The sequence below is a fragment of the Lissotriton helveticus genome, chromosome 10, assembly GCF_964261635.1.
Source record: "Lissotriton helveticus chromosome 10, aLisHel1.1, whole genome shotgun sequence".
In the NCBI taxonomy this organism is placed as follows: domain Eukaryota; kingdom Metazoa; phylum Chordata; class Amphibia; order Caudata; family Salamandridae; genus Lissotriton; species Lissotriton helveticus.
Genome location: NC_136071.1, coordinates 938,960,689 through 938,976,572, shown reverse-complemented (window position 1 = coordinate 938,976,572; position 15,884 = coordinate 938,960,689). Strand labels below are relative to the sequence as shown.

At 45.0% G+C, this 15,884-nt stretch overlaps 1 protein-coding gene across 1 annotated transcript in view; it reads left to right on the top strand.

Moving 5' to 3' along the window:
• Nucleotides 1-15,884, top strand: part of FAM171A1 (family with sequence similarity 171 member A1) — a 377,776-nt gene that overhangs the window by 332,835 nt on the left and 29,057 nt on the right. The window contains exons 6-7 of the mRNA XM_078663605.1: nt 5,762-5,878; nt 15,193-15,307. Of these exons, the coding sequence (XP_078519731.1) occupies nt 5,762-5,878; nt 15,193-15,307 (232 nt within the window). The remainder of the gene's footprint in view (nt 1-5,761; nt 5,879-15,192; nt 15,308-15,884) is intronic.

The following is a 15,884-nucleotide window of genomic DNA, read 5'->3' as shown; positions in this document are numbered from 1 at the left end:
AAAGGAGTCCAGTTGAATACTCTGGGTGCGCTCCGATAGATAACTTGTATCCACTTGAGGGCCCGGCCCTTGACCCCGATCCACCCCCAATCTGTCAAGCAGTATCTTGTAAGAGATGGTATCAAAAGCTGCTGACAGATCAAGAAGGACTAGGATCACTGGAGTTCCTCTATCCAGTGTCAACCTTATAGTGTCCGTAACCTCCAACAGTGCAGCCTCCGTGCTATGTAATGCATGGAAGCCGGACTGGGAAGGGTCCAGAATGTTGTTTTGTAACAGATAGTGGGATAGCTGTTGATTCACCAGTGATTCCAGTACCTTCGAACAGCAGGGGAGAAGTGAGATCGGTCTATAGTGCTGCATTTCAGTCGGGCCCGCTAGTGCTTTTTTAGGTCTCGCCTGTCGATGCGCATGCGCATCGAGCAAGCGAGACTATTGCGGCTTATCCACTCTTTATCTACACTGCAAGGAATCGTGGCGATTCCTTGCAGTGCCCGTGACTTTTAAGGTCAATGCGCATGCGCATTGAGCTTATGCGCATGCGCATTGACCTTAAAAGCGCGTGCGCGTGCACGTCCGTCGTTGTTTACCCGCTCCGCCCCCTCCCGCCGTGTCGCATTTCTCCTCCCCCTCCCCTCTCTTCCTTCCGTCTAACGCCGTCTAACTTCCTTCCGCGTAACACCGCCGCAACGGTCACATCCTGCCGTGTCGCACCTCTCCCCTCTCCGCCCCCTCCCCTGCCCGCCGTGTTACGGTGAAAGGCTTGTTTTTGGTTTGTATAATTTAACCCGCTCCGCCCCCTCCCCTTTCCTCCGTGTCGCATTTCTCCTCCCCCCTCCCCTCTCTTCCGTCCGTCCGTCTTGTTTTCTTTCTCTCCTGCCTCTCCTCGCCAATTTGGTTTGTATAATTTAACCCGCTCCGCCCCCTCCCCTTTCCTCCGTGTCGCATTTCTCCTCACCCCTCCCCTCTCTTCCGTCCGTCCGTCTTGTTTTCTTTCTCTCCTGCCTCTCCTCGCCAATGTCTTTCTACTTGTTTCCTTTGCACCTGTCCATCCACCTCTCTTACTTCCACTGCTTGTTAAACCTTTCACCTCCCCTTCCTCTTCCTCCCCACTCCATACCAGCATAGCCGCAATAAACACGGACGCTGGACCCTGAATCATCGCTGACTCTGCCCCTCTCTGTTTACTTGGACCTCTTCTCCCTGCCCGAGTCTCCCTTCTGAGATGGAGCTCCTCTTTAGCATTGAAGTAACCCCCTCTTGCGTCGAGTTGCGCCACCCAGTACCCCCCAACGAACCTCCTCTCTCCAGGATTCAAAAAGTCGTAAACTCTTCCACGCTCTGTGTTCTCCAGCCGGTTCTAAATCCTCAGGCATGTCCTCTTCCTCCACTCATTCGCAAGCCCCTGTCCAGCCTGTCATTAATTCAGGGCCCCCCTCCACCTCATTTTCGTGCTCCCACCCCTCTTCCACTCCTGGCATTCCACCTTATGTGCTGCTTGCCTCCCCAGGCAGCCCAAACCACGACGGCTCGCCTTCCTCTTTTCCTCCCACTCCCCTCCCCCATCCTTTCACCCTTTCTTTATCTTTATTAGCGAGCTCTTCATCGAGGTGGCTCACTGTACTTGACCCCACCCCTAATTTGGGCCCTAGCGGGTTGGCGTTACAGCCGCCAACTCTACTCCCTTTCTTCCTCCCCACCCTCCCTCCTCTCAGCCTTTCTTCTTTTCTTTATAATTTTTTCATCGCTAGCTCCTCCGTCGATGAGGTTTGCAGTGCTTGGCCCTGCCCATACTTTGGGGCAGAGCGGGGCAGCATTACAGCCGAGGCTGCTCTGTCCTCCCTTCTCTCCTCGTGCGGCCCCATACCAGAACACCCTGAGGCTGGAGGCACCTTCACCACTCTCCCGGCCGCAAGGACAGACACTGCCTTTTTCTCTGCCCGAAAGGGCCCAGCCACTCCCCGCCTCAAGACTCAAAACTGGAATCACAGAACGCGACCCGGCATCTAAGCGCCTCATTCCCCGAGGGGCCGCTCTCTTTCCATATGGGAGGCCCCTCTCACCCTTACCTGGTGGCTTCCTGCCGCTTTCACTTTCTACGGCAGGGAGAACTCCACCACCGCAGTGGCTACCCCCGCTGACGCCTTCCCTGCTGGGGGTGCCGGCCCCATGGCTTATTCCACTAGTAAGTCAACACGACCCGCCTCAAGGAGGCGGCGCAGCGCCTCACAAACCCTCTCATCCTCCATCACAGGTAAGCACAACTAAATTAATCTGCACAATATACGTTCGCTGTAGTCACCAACTCCTTACAATCATTCGCTAAACACGCAACATTTTTTGAAAAATTATGATAAATGCACCTCCCTGCCACCAAGTTCTTCAGAACCTAAAATGGTGGCAAGCAGTCTAAAATCTTAACCCTATATAGCCTGTAAGCGATTTGTGGGCTATACCTATGAAGCCCAAACAAAACACAAAATGGCAGTCCCATGGACTGAACCACCCTCCCGATCTGCTCAGGGGGCAGACCTCCCTCCTGTCGGCTTCCCCCCAAATCCCTATTGTTGTAATCTTTTGGAACTGTGCAGTTAGGCTATATTACTTTGCTTCATTTTTTCGAGCCGTACATTTTGTAACCACTGCTTAGACGACTGTGCCTATTGTTTGATATTATTTTGTGGATAGTTATAATGCTGTAAATCAACACTTCAAAGGTCATTTAGATTTCTCTTTATTGTGAACTCAGCTATCAACAGGCAGAGCTTTACTCCGCTGAATTTGTGTTGTGAGTTCCTCATTTAGAGGTGGGGGAACCATGAGGCTTTGAAATGGCATGGCCACTGCTTGCTCCGCCAACAGGAAATCTTTACCTAGCTGTCCGTCAGCCACCCTTGCAAGTGCCTGCTTCCACTGATTCTCCCTACTCAGGCCTTGGAATCCACCAAGATCTAAACGACCTCCTATGTTTTTCTGTTTGACTTTTTCAGAAGTGGGGTTTAACTCGTAATGCCCTTCTCGTGCCTGTTGACTGTTTTTTTACGTGAATGACTTATGTATGTAAAAAATAATTAAGATAACAGTATAATGTTTCATCTTGTCATTCACAAAGATTCAAAAGGTAAGCACCTGCACATGAAGATCTGACACTGAATTTAAATAGCAGTTTTTAGACTGCTGAATCTATATATGGCACCTTTAGTGCAAAAGTGGCACACTGAAGATTGCTCTAAAGTGAATTCCATTGCTCTTCTTTGAAAAGACCCTGTTAATCAACTAAGGAGAATTTAGTTTGAAGGACACTCACTCCCTTATCCTGTAGAGGCCTGCGGTCTATTGGCCCCGCCAGTACTCCCCATGCAAAATGTGCTCTTGGCCTGGCTCTCATAAGGTCAGAAGAGGTCAAGGATGCGCTCTGTCCCCTGTGGTAAAAGATTGAAGCGCAGTGCCAAAAGATAAGTAAAGGACAAATTAAACTGTATGTATACATATGTGTGTGCATATATGTATGTATGTATATATGTCAGAAAAGGTCCCCACAAGTATTTTTGGAAACACAAAAGACTCGCACTCCAGGGTCCGTATATATATATATATATATATATATATTTATTTTTTCTTTACTGACAAAACAAAAGGTTATAGGAACGTTAGACTAATTAGACTTTTAGACTAAAAAACAACATAAACCATAAACAATTCTAAAAGCACTAACTCGAATGCTGCGAGACCTATTGCATTTCCAATGCTTGTTTAAAAGTGGTTTAACCTGCGCGTTCTTCCACATACTCGGAAATATGGCCATATCCAACGAGATGTTATATACCTTGGAAAGCGCATCTGCTAAGACCGGACTGAGTGTTGACATGACCGCCGGTGGTGTAGGATCTAATGGAGAACCGGATTTTACAAGGCTAAGTAAAGAGGCCACTTGCTCATTTGTTACGTGAGAGAAGGAATCCAACCCAAGGGAAGAAACTGCTTCCTGCGGAAAGTCTCTGGGTGAATATCCTTCCACCCGCTCTTCTCCCTCCAAGTCAAAAGATTGATCAATTAAATCGACCTTATGGGTGAAATACCTAGCTAAATCGTCACATAGTTCCTGAATAGGGGGTGGTGCTGCATTATTAAACTTAGGATTTGTGAATTCCTTCAAGATCTTGAATATCTCCTTAGAGGAGTTCTTAGCCCCTGTAATGCGTACACCAAGATGTGTCCTTCTTGCTGCATTGCAACTGTTAAGGTAGGTTTTATGTGCCCTTCGATAGAGTTGTTCATCTGGTTCTGCCTTCGACTTCCTCTACTTCCTCTCCAGGGCCCTGCATGTGGACTTCTCCTTTTTAAGGGTATTCGAGTACCTGGGGGCAGGAGCTGCCCTCTCCTGAATAGTTACCCTTTTGAGAGGAGCTATAACATCCAGGGTTTCCTGGATCAGGCCCGGACTGGCCGTTGCGGGCACTGGGCAATATCCCGGTCGGCCACATGGGTGGGGGCCGGTTTTGGGCCCCAGGGGGCCGTTTTTGTTACAGGACCGTTTTTTGCAGCATAGCTGCAAAAACGGCCCTGTAACAAAATCGGCCGAAAACCGGCCCTCGCAAAGAGTGCGGTCGCACCCCCAGGGGAGAGGGGGGGCTGGCTGAGCACTTTGCCAGGGCCGATTTCGGTCCCCAGTCCGGCCCTGTCCTGGATCACGCCCTCCAGCCTTGCCCAGGCAGAATTGGAATCCTCGTCCAAATTGAACGAGGGGGCACTGTAGACTTGGCTGAACGCAGGGGACGTTACTCTTGACCAAGGTCTGCGGAAGTCCTTCCGGCCTTGTGCCCGTACTGCTAGAGTTACGGGCAGCATCGAGAAGCTTAATGGCATATGATCAGTCCAACCTAGTACTTGAGGGGGGGGTCAACTACCAATTCAGATATTCAGGTAGAATCGAGAACTTCTCAGGGCTAAATTAGCCAACATATTTTCGTCTTTATTCTCAACGGTCAGATCTCTTCAACCCGGATTTCCCTCTTGGCTCCTGCTTACATAGCTGCCCAACCGGATGTGAAATGGCTCAGTTCTCCGATGACTGTACCTCCAGTGGATAACAGGTGGCAGTAAATAGAAACGGAGTAAAATACCGTACCTTCATTATATGTAATGAGCCGCTAAATAGCACTGTCCAGGCAAATTACTATCACACAGAGCGTTTGTTTCTGAAGGACGGTCTAAAGCCTTCTGCCGTTTCAGAGATTGAAGCAGTTCGGAGCAGTGACTTGATTGGCTGTCGCAACGTATGTATTTGTTGCATCCTCTTTGCCCCATGCATATTTAGTTTTGTCGAATAGCTTGGGAAGAAGCTGCTTTAAATTCTTAATAAATTAGGACATACCTTGCGCGCCCCCTCGTGGATAATACCGATAGTGGACTAAACGAGGAAAGAAAGGGCATTTACATGTTTCACTATTGTATAATGTTTTTAGAGCTAGTGGATGAGAAAAGCCACGCGTTTTTGCTGTTTAAATGAAATGATACATTAACGTAATTGCTTAAACAACTGATATACATCCTGTTTTTAAAGGTCGTTTGAAAGTAACAGAATTGTTGGCTCATGGTCGTCAGATGGTTCACAGCTGGTAATTCTCCATTGAGTTATTATAGTGCTTGTTCCTTTGCGTGTAATAGAATGTGGTCTGCACTATAATGAATGCTAATTGTATACTAAGCACTGCTGCATCCTAGAAAGTGCCTAACCCAGGCTTTGTTTATTTTTTCATAGGAACATGGCTGAAGAGCAGCCTTGGCCTTATTCAGCAAGAAGGAACTCAGCTCACCTGGACATATATCGCGCCACAGCTGGGATACTGGGTGGCCGCCATGTCTCCTTCCAACCCGGGTCAGTAGAAATGTAACAATAGTTTAATTGACAAATGAAGTGGCTAATTGTAGAACCTAATTGGGCACGTTCCCTCCTTACATGTTCTCTAGCAACACTGCCTGTCGAGTTCACGGGAGACCTGGAGGCCTATAACCTTCCTGATCCTGGAACCCTTTTAGGGTGTCACAATACTCTATAAATGATTTAAACAAACCATACCATGTGGAGCACAATGCACAAAGAATATCCAAAAAGGAATTATCAGTGTAAAATAAATGACACACACACCTTCTTACTAAATTCACATAGCACACATCAATCAATGAACGTAAACCTCTTTCCCTTTCTTAAGAACAGTGGTCTTCTTGACTTTGCTCTGATTTAAAAACAGACATGTGCATTTGAGCCACATGAATTAGTGGCATTTTTTACCACATCTTCGTCAACACTGTCCCCCACCTACTCGCATTCCTCAGGAATTCCTTAACCGTATGCTTCTGCTTCACCCATTATTTATTCCCCACTTTCACCTTCAGCGGTAGAACCTTCTTTGATCTCTGTAGTGAGTTCATCCTCAGTCTACTTCCCTTTTTATATTTACCATTAGCACATCTCTTGTGATACCCCTACAAGTAGCTTCTTTTCTCCTTCGCTTGACCTTACATCATGTAATTGTGCCCAACCTCATCTATCATTTGTGGTTCCAAAACCTTTCCTCTCATGAACCAGACCTACATTCTCTCCTTTAATTCCTTTACAGTAGCCACATTCTTTTAGTTGCAATACCTCTTTTATGTATGACCCTCTTTTACCCTTCCCTTCACCTCCTCCCTGGATCGCTACTCTTCTCCAGATGTTTGAGCCAACTTGGCAATGACTTTGAAATGGAAACTTTCCTTTTGAGATAGAGGAGAACACATCAATTATGTTCTTCCTAGTCTGCTGTGTTCACTTTATTCATATCAAATTTTCCACCCACTTGTTCCAGTCCTTCTAAGTGACATGGATAGTTCCCTTGAGAATCCTCCTGCACGAGCAGTGGCATTAGGACAAATTAGATTAAATCAGGCCAGGGGCATATTAATAGATTAACAAGATGTGTGCAACTTTATAATGAATACATTAAAAAGAGATGAGCTTTTAGATGTCATTGGAGGGCAGCAGAGAAAATGTGATCCATCGGTTGGTTGGAAGAGCGTTTCAGAATGCGGCCGCTACATCTGTGTCGGAATGATTTTGTGCAGTTGGGAATTATGGTACTTCTACAGAAGGTCGGTTTTACTTCTGAGTACTCTTCAACGGCCCAAGATTTGTAAGTTACACATGGGTGGAGTTATTGAGGTGTACTGATTTATGAGCAAGACACGTGTAATACATGCCTTGAAGAGTATCCATCTCAAGCTGCTGAAGATGAGATTGACGTGGCCAAAAGTCCTTGTTAAGGATATGAGCATGGCTATGGAGCGCAATATGCGATGAGCGAGGCTAGGAGCACCCCTGCTAGAATGGCGCTGACAAAGACTAATCAAGAGCTAGCCAAGCTTGAGCTGGTAATCTTAATTGGTCAGACAAAAGCAGATTTTTGGGGGAGGGAGAGAATGAAAAAGATTAGTTGCTTTTTGGTATTTTTGTCATGTGGTGGACAAGTGAAAGTGAAGAGTCCAAACCAAAAACTAAGGATTTTACTCTAGTGAACGTTGATGGAGAGAATTATATGTAAGAGTAGTAATATTATGCAAAGACCTTGAGGCAACAAAACACAAAGCCGCTACTTTGAGGTTTTTTTGGGTCTAAAGTTCAAGGTGAGAGGCGGCACAGCTGATCTCGCCCATGGTTGCTTTTTGTGCTTGCTCCTTTGAGACTTCCTTTACTTCCCTCCCATGGGGTTGTATTGTTACAGAACAATAATTCCACCCACGCGGAACCATCCTCTAGCCCTGACAGAACTCCCCTTTTGTTTTCAGAGCCGAGGCAACTAACAGGCATTAAAGTTGTCCCTGAAGAATATGAAACAGAAGTCCCGAAGCTTCAAGAGAGACACTTTTACACCCAAACCACAGTCCACCAAGGAATTTCATGAAGGGGAACTGGAGGCGGGCACTGCAAATAGCACATGCTTAACACATGGGTAGCGGGCAATGACGTTAATGGAAAAAAGACTTGCGAGAGTAGAGCATATCGCTTCATGCTGCTAACGCTTCTTTTATTACATCACATTTCCCTCTTCCTCCATTCCAACACATAAAATAATGTGTGCTTATTCTGCCCCTGTTCCTTCTGGCAGCTTCTTTCAAAAAATTGTGCAAGCATGTGTCTTCCCCTTTCTCAGAAAAAAATGCTAATGTTTATGATCTAATATATATGAGTAAATTGGTTCCACATGCTGAATCAACTCCCTGACTGAGGTCATTCCAGTGATTTCTCAGTATATCAGTCTGAGCCAAGTTTCTTCTATATCTCAAGCTGAGGGCCTGTTAGCATTATGCAACTTGAAATGAGACTGCCGGACCTTTTTGAAATAGCTGACCCTGTAATGGTGCCTCCTCTGTCCGAAGCCATTCTCTTGCTTTTAAGTAAAGGTACGCTGCAATATTTTATCGTTCTTGAAAAGTAAAACAATTATCTAGACTCAGGAAACTAGACCTAATATGCTCCTCTCTGGTTTTAGGGTTTTGGAGAATGTTCTGATTAGGTGGCTAGCAAGAAGGTTAGAAGATATGGGACCCTACGTCAGATTCAGTTTAGCTTTCAGGTAGGGCCCAGCACTGAGGTGGCTTTAGTAGTACCGTTTGACTATCTCAGTAACACTTTTGATCGAGGACTCTACTTTCAGCTTCCTGTTGCTCTTAGCAGATGCCGGTATGGTTTATGGCAGTCCTGTTCAGTCATCCCAGGAGGGCCAACCTCAGTAGGACCTCTTTGAGTATGGCCTACAAGGAAAGACATAAACCAGTTAAATCTCCCTATTTCCTTTGGATTCCTATGAGTGTCATTGAAGTGCAGAGTCCCAAAAGTGCCTGTGCTGTCCCCAATCCTATTTAACATGTATGTCCAGCTCCTTGGTGAATTGATCTAGAGGTTTGGTTTGCAGGTTGAGTCCTATGCAGATGACACACAAATCCTCCTTAAATGTAACAACTTGTCCGTGACGCTGAGTTGCCCTTAAGTAACCGTGTTCCCAATTAGGAATGGAAGGAGAAGACCGGGTTAGGGTGAGTAGATCCATCATCCTCTCCCACTTAGATTACGCAAATACCTTATACTTTGGCCTTCCAGTGGACCATAATTCCAAACTTCAAATGGCGGTGGTATGAAGTTCAAAACTTGGCACTATCGCTGATGGTAGGATTGAGGAAATGTGACAAACTCTGAGTTGAGGCGTGTGCTGCACTTCCTTTCCAACAGAGAATTCAATTTAAGGTTTAATGCATTATGCGCTTGACTTTTAATAGGATGGGCCCTAAACTCCTGTCCCCTCTGATCTCGCATATATTCCAGCCAGATCACTTGGGTCTAAAGTCTTGACACTTCTCTAGATCTCCCAAAATCCCCAAGCTTGTTTTAGAGGGACATCATTCCGAGTCCTGGGTTTTCTGACTGGTCTGGCTCTTGAGCTCATAAACTTAAAACCCTCAATGCACATACTACAGAAAACCTATCTCATTTGCAAAGTTGTATTAATTAGCCTCACGATTTGTCTGTTTTCATTGTCTTCCATCTCTGTTCCAGCACCAAGACAACCTTTGTTGGTAGCCTAACTCTAAAAATAAATACCAAAGCAGTGGGAGATTTAGACCAGCAACTCTTAGTCGTGGGGACAGCGAAGTAAAGTAAGTGAGAGGAGCCACTTAAAAGAATGTATAGTTGTTTCGCTCTGCTTCATTTGTGAGATCCTGATTTAGGTCTATGCAGCAAAGGCCCCTCACCATAGCATCTCAGACCTACCTCCTACAGATGAATCAGAGGACTTGAAATTACTTTTGCAAAGCCAGTAGGTAAATGATTTGGTTGGTGCTGTCCCGGCTTACAGATTGAGTTAAATAGGACCATAAGGCTTCCAATGAGAGAAACTTCAAAATCGGGTATAGCTCTTGTACAGTTGTGGTGCAATAGGCATGTCCTAGTGATAGTCCACTAAGCGGGGAAAAGAAAGTCTGATCTTAATGGAAGGAGTGTGAAAATGCACATTCACAGACTTGAATCAAATTGTTAGTTCACAGACAGGAGTGACAACAAATAAAGAAAATTACTTCATTCATCATGAGGCTTCTCTGGATCCCTGCACGCCTGGGGGTAAAAAGGAACATAGACGCTGTTTTCTGCACACCTTAATCTGCATGTGAGATATTTCTTTACTAGTAGCGCAGAATAGCTTTTGTTTTGTTCCACAATGATGGGTTGGGTGCACTTTTAGGACCTAGCTGAATTTTGTTCGGCAGTAATTCTCAATGCACCCTCTGTCATTCTCCAGGCTCCACAGGCCAATGAATTGTCATGACCACCGAGTTGAATTTCTAAGTGTCTCAGTACAGAAATTAAAATAGTAATTGGAAGGTGGGACCTTGAGGTCATAGTTCATGCAGGGTTCTGATTTGGTTTCTTTCCATTGCTTGAGCTGAAGACATTGTACACCTTGCATCTTTTCTATCTTGACTCCCTTAATAAACGAAGCGGTATCAAAGCTGTGCCTAGGGTTCCAGCTTGACAAATGGGATTAGGAACGTCACTTGTGGAAGAAGGCCCCCAGGTTTAGACTAAGTAGAACTGAACCTCTAGAAATCGCTATGTCTGTTTCTCTTTGTTAAACCGGAGATGCTTCCTTAAGTGGTGATATGAAAGAGGCACGTATGGCTAAACCACACGTGCCTCTACAACGTAGCCTGAACAATGGATGCATCTAACCAACCCATTCCTTACCACGCATGCCTTTAACACGCAATTTCGTGGTAAATGCATGATTGGCAAAGGGATGAGTGGTAAAGGTCACACCCCAGCCTGTCTGCCCTAAGCCCTTAAACCCTGGTCCCTTCCCTATAAACATCCTGTCCCCTACCCCAAGCCCTAAGAACTTCCCCACCTCTAAAACCAACCAACCACCCGCCCCTAGCCCCAAAACCCTGCCCTATAAACAACCCTACCCACCAGCGCTAAAAATGACCTCATTCCTAAAACTGTTCCAACCCCCACTCTGAGCCCTAAAACCCAGCCTCCTGCCATATAAACAACCCGATCCCTAAAACTACTTCAACCCCTAAAACTACCTCCCAAATCTGGCCCCAGCCCCTCTTACCTGTCCGTGTCAAGCTTTCTGTCCCAATGTTTCCTGTTCTTGCCCATCTGGACATCTTAACTGCGTACTGCCTTAACCACGCATATGTAAATGTAAATGTACATGTATTTATATAGCGCAAATCACCGACACGGTATCGAAGCGCTTGCTTAGGGAACCCGTCCTGGTATTCCCCTGTGAGATACCCCGGCAGGGTATCCACAAGGTGAAAGCCAGGCATCCCGCCGCGAGGGGCCGTAGTGGAGATTAAGCAAGCTATTGCCCAGAGTCGCAGAGTGTGACCCCGTGAGTTGAGTAGGTACCGGAGCGAGAATTATCGAGTCCGTGGAATTTTAGAGCCCGAGACCCGCCGAGGCGGGGAATCGAACCCTGGTCCACGGCCGATCTCAGCTTCCGGGTCTGCCGCCTCTAACCACTGAGCCACACTTCTCCATATGCGTGGTTGAGGCATATGCGTGGTTAAGGCAAGCGTGATTGAGCTCGGGGGAAACTGCACGTGTGGCTCTACTCGCGTTGTAAAGGCAGTTTGCCTCTTAAAGTCTAGTGAGTGATGGCTCTCACAAAAGGCTACTTCATATTAAGCATAGCAAGAAAACTGGAAACATTGGGGATTAATACAAGCTGCCACAGAGGTCTTGTATACGTAGAGTGTGGGACTCTGGGAAGACGCCTGCAGTAACCGTCACAGCAGCTCCCAAAACTTAATACAAAGTAGAAGCTTGGCTGCCTTCTCCTGGTCAGTAGCAAATGAGTTCAGCGAGGCCACGGGAGGTCTTCACAGCGGACATTTCTTCAGCATGAACAGAGTAACCTTGTGAGGTATCAAAGGCTAGCGCGAGGCTGAGGAGAAATGGAGTGGCCTGGGAAGCACTGCAAACAATCAGAATTCAGCTCTGTAATTTGGTGGGAGAGGTCAAGCAAATCGTGAGTTTCAAGAAAGGAAGAACGTATAGAATTAACTGCTGATTCCAGTATCTTGGTGGGAAGTGGCAGAAGAGTCTTTACATTAGCCAGAAGTGAAGAGGCTGCTCCAGATTTCTTCTGAAGGGTTGTGATGATGGGTGTTTTACAGCCACGTGAACTGTTTTCATTGGAGGTGTATCTGAAGGGGGTCTATAGTATTTAGTAGAAGTTGTCGAAGACCCTGAAGCCTGGTTGGGTGCAATAAATACACAACTGATTTTCTCAATTTTAGAGGACGGATCTGCACATAAAGGCCAATATAACAGTTTCAGCCACTGCACGGCTGGCAATCTCGTAAACTATTTTGAAGACTTCATTTAAATACTTAGTAATTCTGTTCTGCAAGGGTTAAAAGGTACTTAGTCACAAAGGGGAGTGCTAGGTGTGCTCGACAACGTTTTGAGCAATTTATAATATCCTTTGTAACAATGGAGTGTTAAGGCACCAACAGTGTCTGTAAACTTTTTCAAAAAAGCAATAGCCTCTCTTGACACTCTTGTCAAACATTTCACTGATCTGGACATAACCTATGGCCCCTTTTTACCTTCTTTTTGCTTACGGCTGTCTTTCTTCCCCTGTGACATTACAAGTACCATATATCCGCCTATTCTTTTACAACAGCTGTCATACCAACTTATTCCACCCTAGGTTTGCTCTTTATTTTCCTTTTTAATTACTCTGTCCTGTCATACAATTGCCAGGCCTCTACCTGTGGGCTGCACAACTGTTCACCAATCAACCCACTCTTCCACATCTCACTAAGTCCCTTTTTAGCGCATGTGCACTTCCTCATTTGTTTGCGCCACCTCAGATTTTTTAAGTTCTAGCCTACATGCCTGTGGTATTTATTTATAATCTTCAGAATGTTCATTTTGATTCATACTCTTATGTGTGAATGTGTTTACAGCCTTGAGAGCCATAGGAAGTGTGTGCCAGAGAAGGAAAAACGTGTTGGCTTTACTCTGTAGCGGTACATCAAATTCCGAAAAAAAGATTAAAAAGAAGCTTCATAATATAACCAACAGATTGTCTTCTCCTTTTGTTTCTGGGAATGTATTAAAGAAAATGTAGTGCTTATTATAACAAACTAAGGCGGATCATACTATTTGGTGTGTAGCACCCCAAGGTTTATTACCTTCAGACTTGCCATCATGGTTTATGACCAGTTCTTATAAATTCTGTCCTCCACAAAAACATTGCCTGTAATCGACATTGCTCACCATGGCACAGCCTTTTTTACACACTCCGTGACTCCGGTGGCTAAAGAATATTCTACGCAACTCTGGTGGGACTTGGAAAGCAAGAGTACAGAGAAATATATGCAACAGACTATGACCGAGAGAATCACCACTGGGAGCTATTGGGCTGGGGAACCTCAGACTCCACACCACAGGGATGTGGCGCCCTAGAACAATGAGACCGTGCAGAATATGTTCAGGTGCCTTCCAATTACAGGAACCGTGGGAAACGAGAACCCAGCAGTGAATGTTTCCAATAGAACCTACATCAAACCATACACCAGAGATGAGGACTAGAAAATAGATAAACTTGCAAGGGAATGACTGACATAGTAACACCTAGGTCGTTTGCATGGGCGCACAACCTTTTGTTATTATCTGACAATTCAGCAATTGTTTCCCGAGTGATGCGGAGCACTCAAGAACCAAACTCCCACTTTCCCTTAGCTTCTCTTTTTTTCTTCTTCTTATTCATCTGCTCCCGCAACTGACCTATTGACTTTGAAATGTTTAATCAGGTTTCCCCATCAAAACTTCAATGTACTGTGTCTGGAATTTTAATATCTGAATTTCTGTGTGCAAGCGATTTTGTTGTCTTTATTAAAAATAAAAAGTATTTTTTAATGTTTTACAGAAAATTTTCTTCTCGGTGTGAATATCCAAATGTTACCGGTTCAGGAATAAAGATGTGTTTTTGTATAACATGTGATGCCAATGTTATAGAATTGAATAAAGATATTGTGTGAATTTGTGTGGAGGGTGTTGGGGAGTATATACTACTGAATGCTACTCCCTTCCCCCCACCCTCCATAATCAAATAAATGTTGCCACCACGTTTCTGTTCCCTCCTCTCCACCAACCTCCCCACAACAACATTCTCATCTCATTAATTTAGTGTATCCGGCAAGTTTGGGTATTTCTTAAAAAAAATAAAAAAAATAAAATAAACAATTACACCTCCTTTTCAATAGTGCTGCGTTCCAGAACTGAACATGAGCAAGTTATATGGAAATTCAATCACCACCCGTACCCAAACCATGGCCCTGACACTTGGTCAACCGTGCAGCCTATAATGCATTGGACAACTACACTTTGCTGAGTTGTTGAGAATATAATTACATGACCCATGGGGGGGTACGCTAAATACTGGAAGGGCCACTATGGGAAACCAGAAAAGAGATGGAAATTCGGAAACTCAGCATCTCAAAGAAGCATGGAAGAACATGCCAATCCATTATCAAGGCATCTGATCATTACGCTCTATAGTACGACCAGGATCCTTTTCCCCCAGACTAAAATATCTAGTTGAAACACAACATTCTAGTCACTTGCTATAACTACATTTAGCCATTAGAAGAACTCAATACCTTCCTCCCACAAAAGACTGAATTGTAACAGCTGGTCAAAAACTAACAAAGGTTTGAGGAAGGGCTGCAACACCTAAAATGCCACTGAAAACAACAACACAGACAACCCGCTACATACTTGAGATACACACAGGCACTCCTGGAAGTTGACTCCAGCCTCTTCCCCATAAAGAACAACTTCAGAAATATAACCCATGCACTTTAAATGACTCCCACACACATCTGTGATTAGGGTAGGTACCAAGCAATAGAGGCCCCAATGACTGATTAGCAACTGTAGATATGTAGCCTATGCAAAGTGCCAACTGGGCCAAGTGACTGACGAACAGTGTCCTTTTCAAATACCTAATATAAAGGAAGTGTGATGTGCTGTGGATTTTAGCAGGGAGAAACTGTGCATATGAGCTGCATTCTTTACTTTTAGGAGGCAACTAAGACCTTTCAGATGCCTTAACTCCTCTTTCCATCTTCTAGGTCCCGTGGTCACCCAGGACATTGCTTCCTACCACACACTGTTTCTTCTGGCAATTCTAGGAGGAATGGCATTCATACTTTTGGTTTTGCTGTGCCTTCTGTTGTACTATTGCAGGTAACGTTTTGCCTATTTTGATGTTTGATATGAATGACAGACTTTCTAAGTTGGCGCTTCTAATTCTCCTTGTGGTATTTATTAGGTTATCCTTTGAGACAACTTCTTGCCAGACTAATATTTTTCCACAAATTCGTACTTAATGTACATATGTTGGAGGGGGTTTTGGTCAGTGGGCTTCATCCATTGTTCTGTGAAATTGATTCATTTCCTCTCACAACTGCACGTAACATGGGGCAATGGGTCAACCCATCATGCTCATTGTCTTCCTTCACTTTGAGTGACTGCACAAAGCATATGTACTTTGTTCACATCGATCTAAATACAGTCCATTTCTCTTCCTCAACCAAGCTAGTTCAAAGTGGGCTTTGTATTTAATTTATTTTGTTTATTAACTTTAATACGGGCTAAATATTTTGCCTGCATGTCTGGTGCCCAGTTAGAGATTTATTTTCCATCTCCTTTTTAGGTCTCATGACCTATCAATGCGCATGCGCATTGAGAGAAGCGAGACTATAGGGCTTTAAACAAAGTTTAACTAACTGTGGCGATTTGGTGCTGTGCCCGTGCGCTTTTA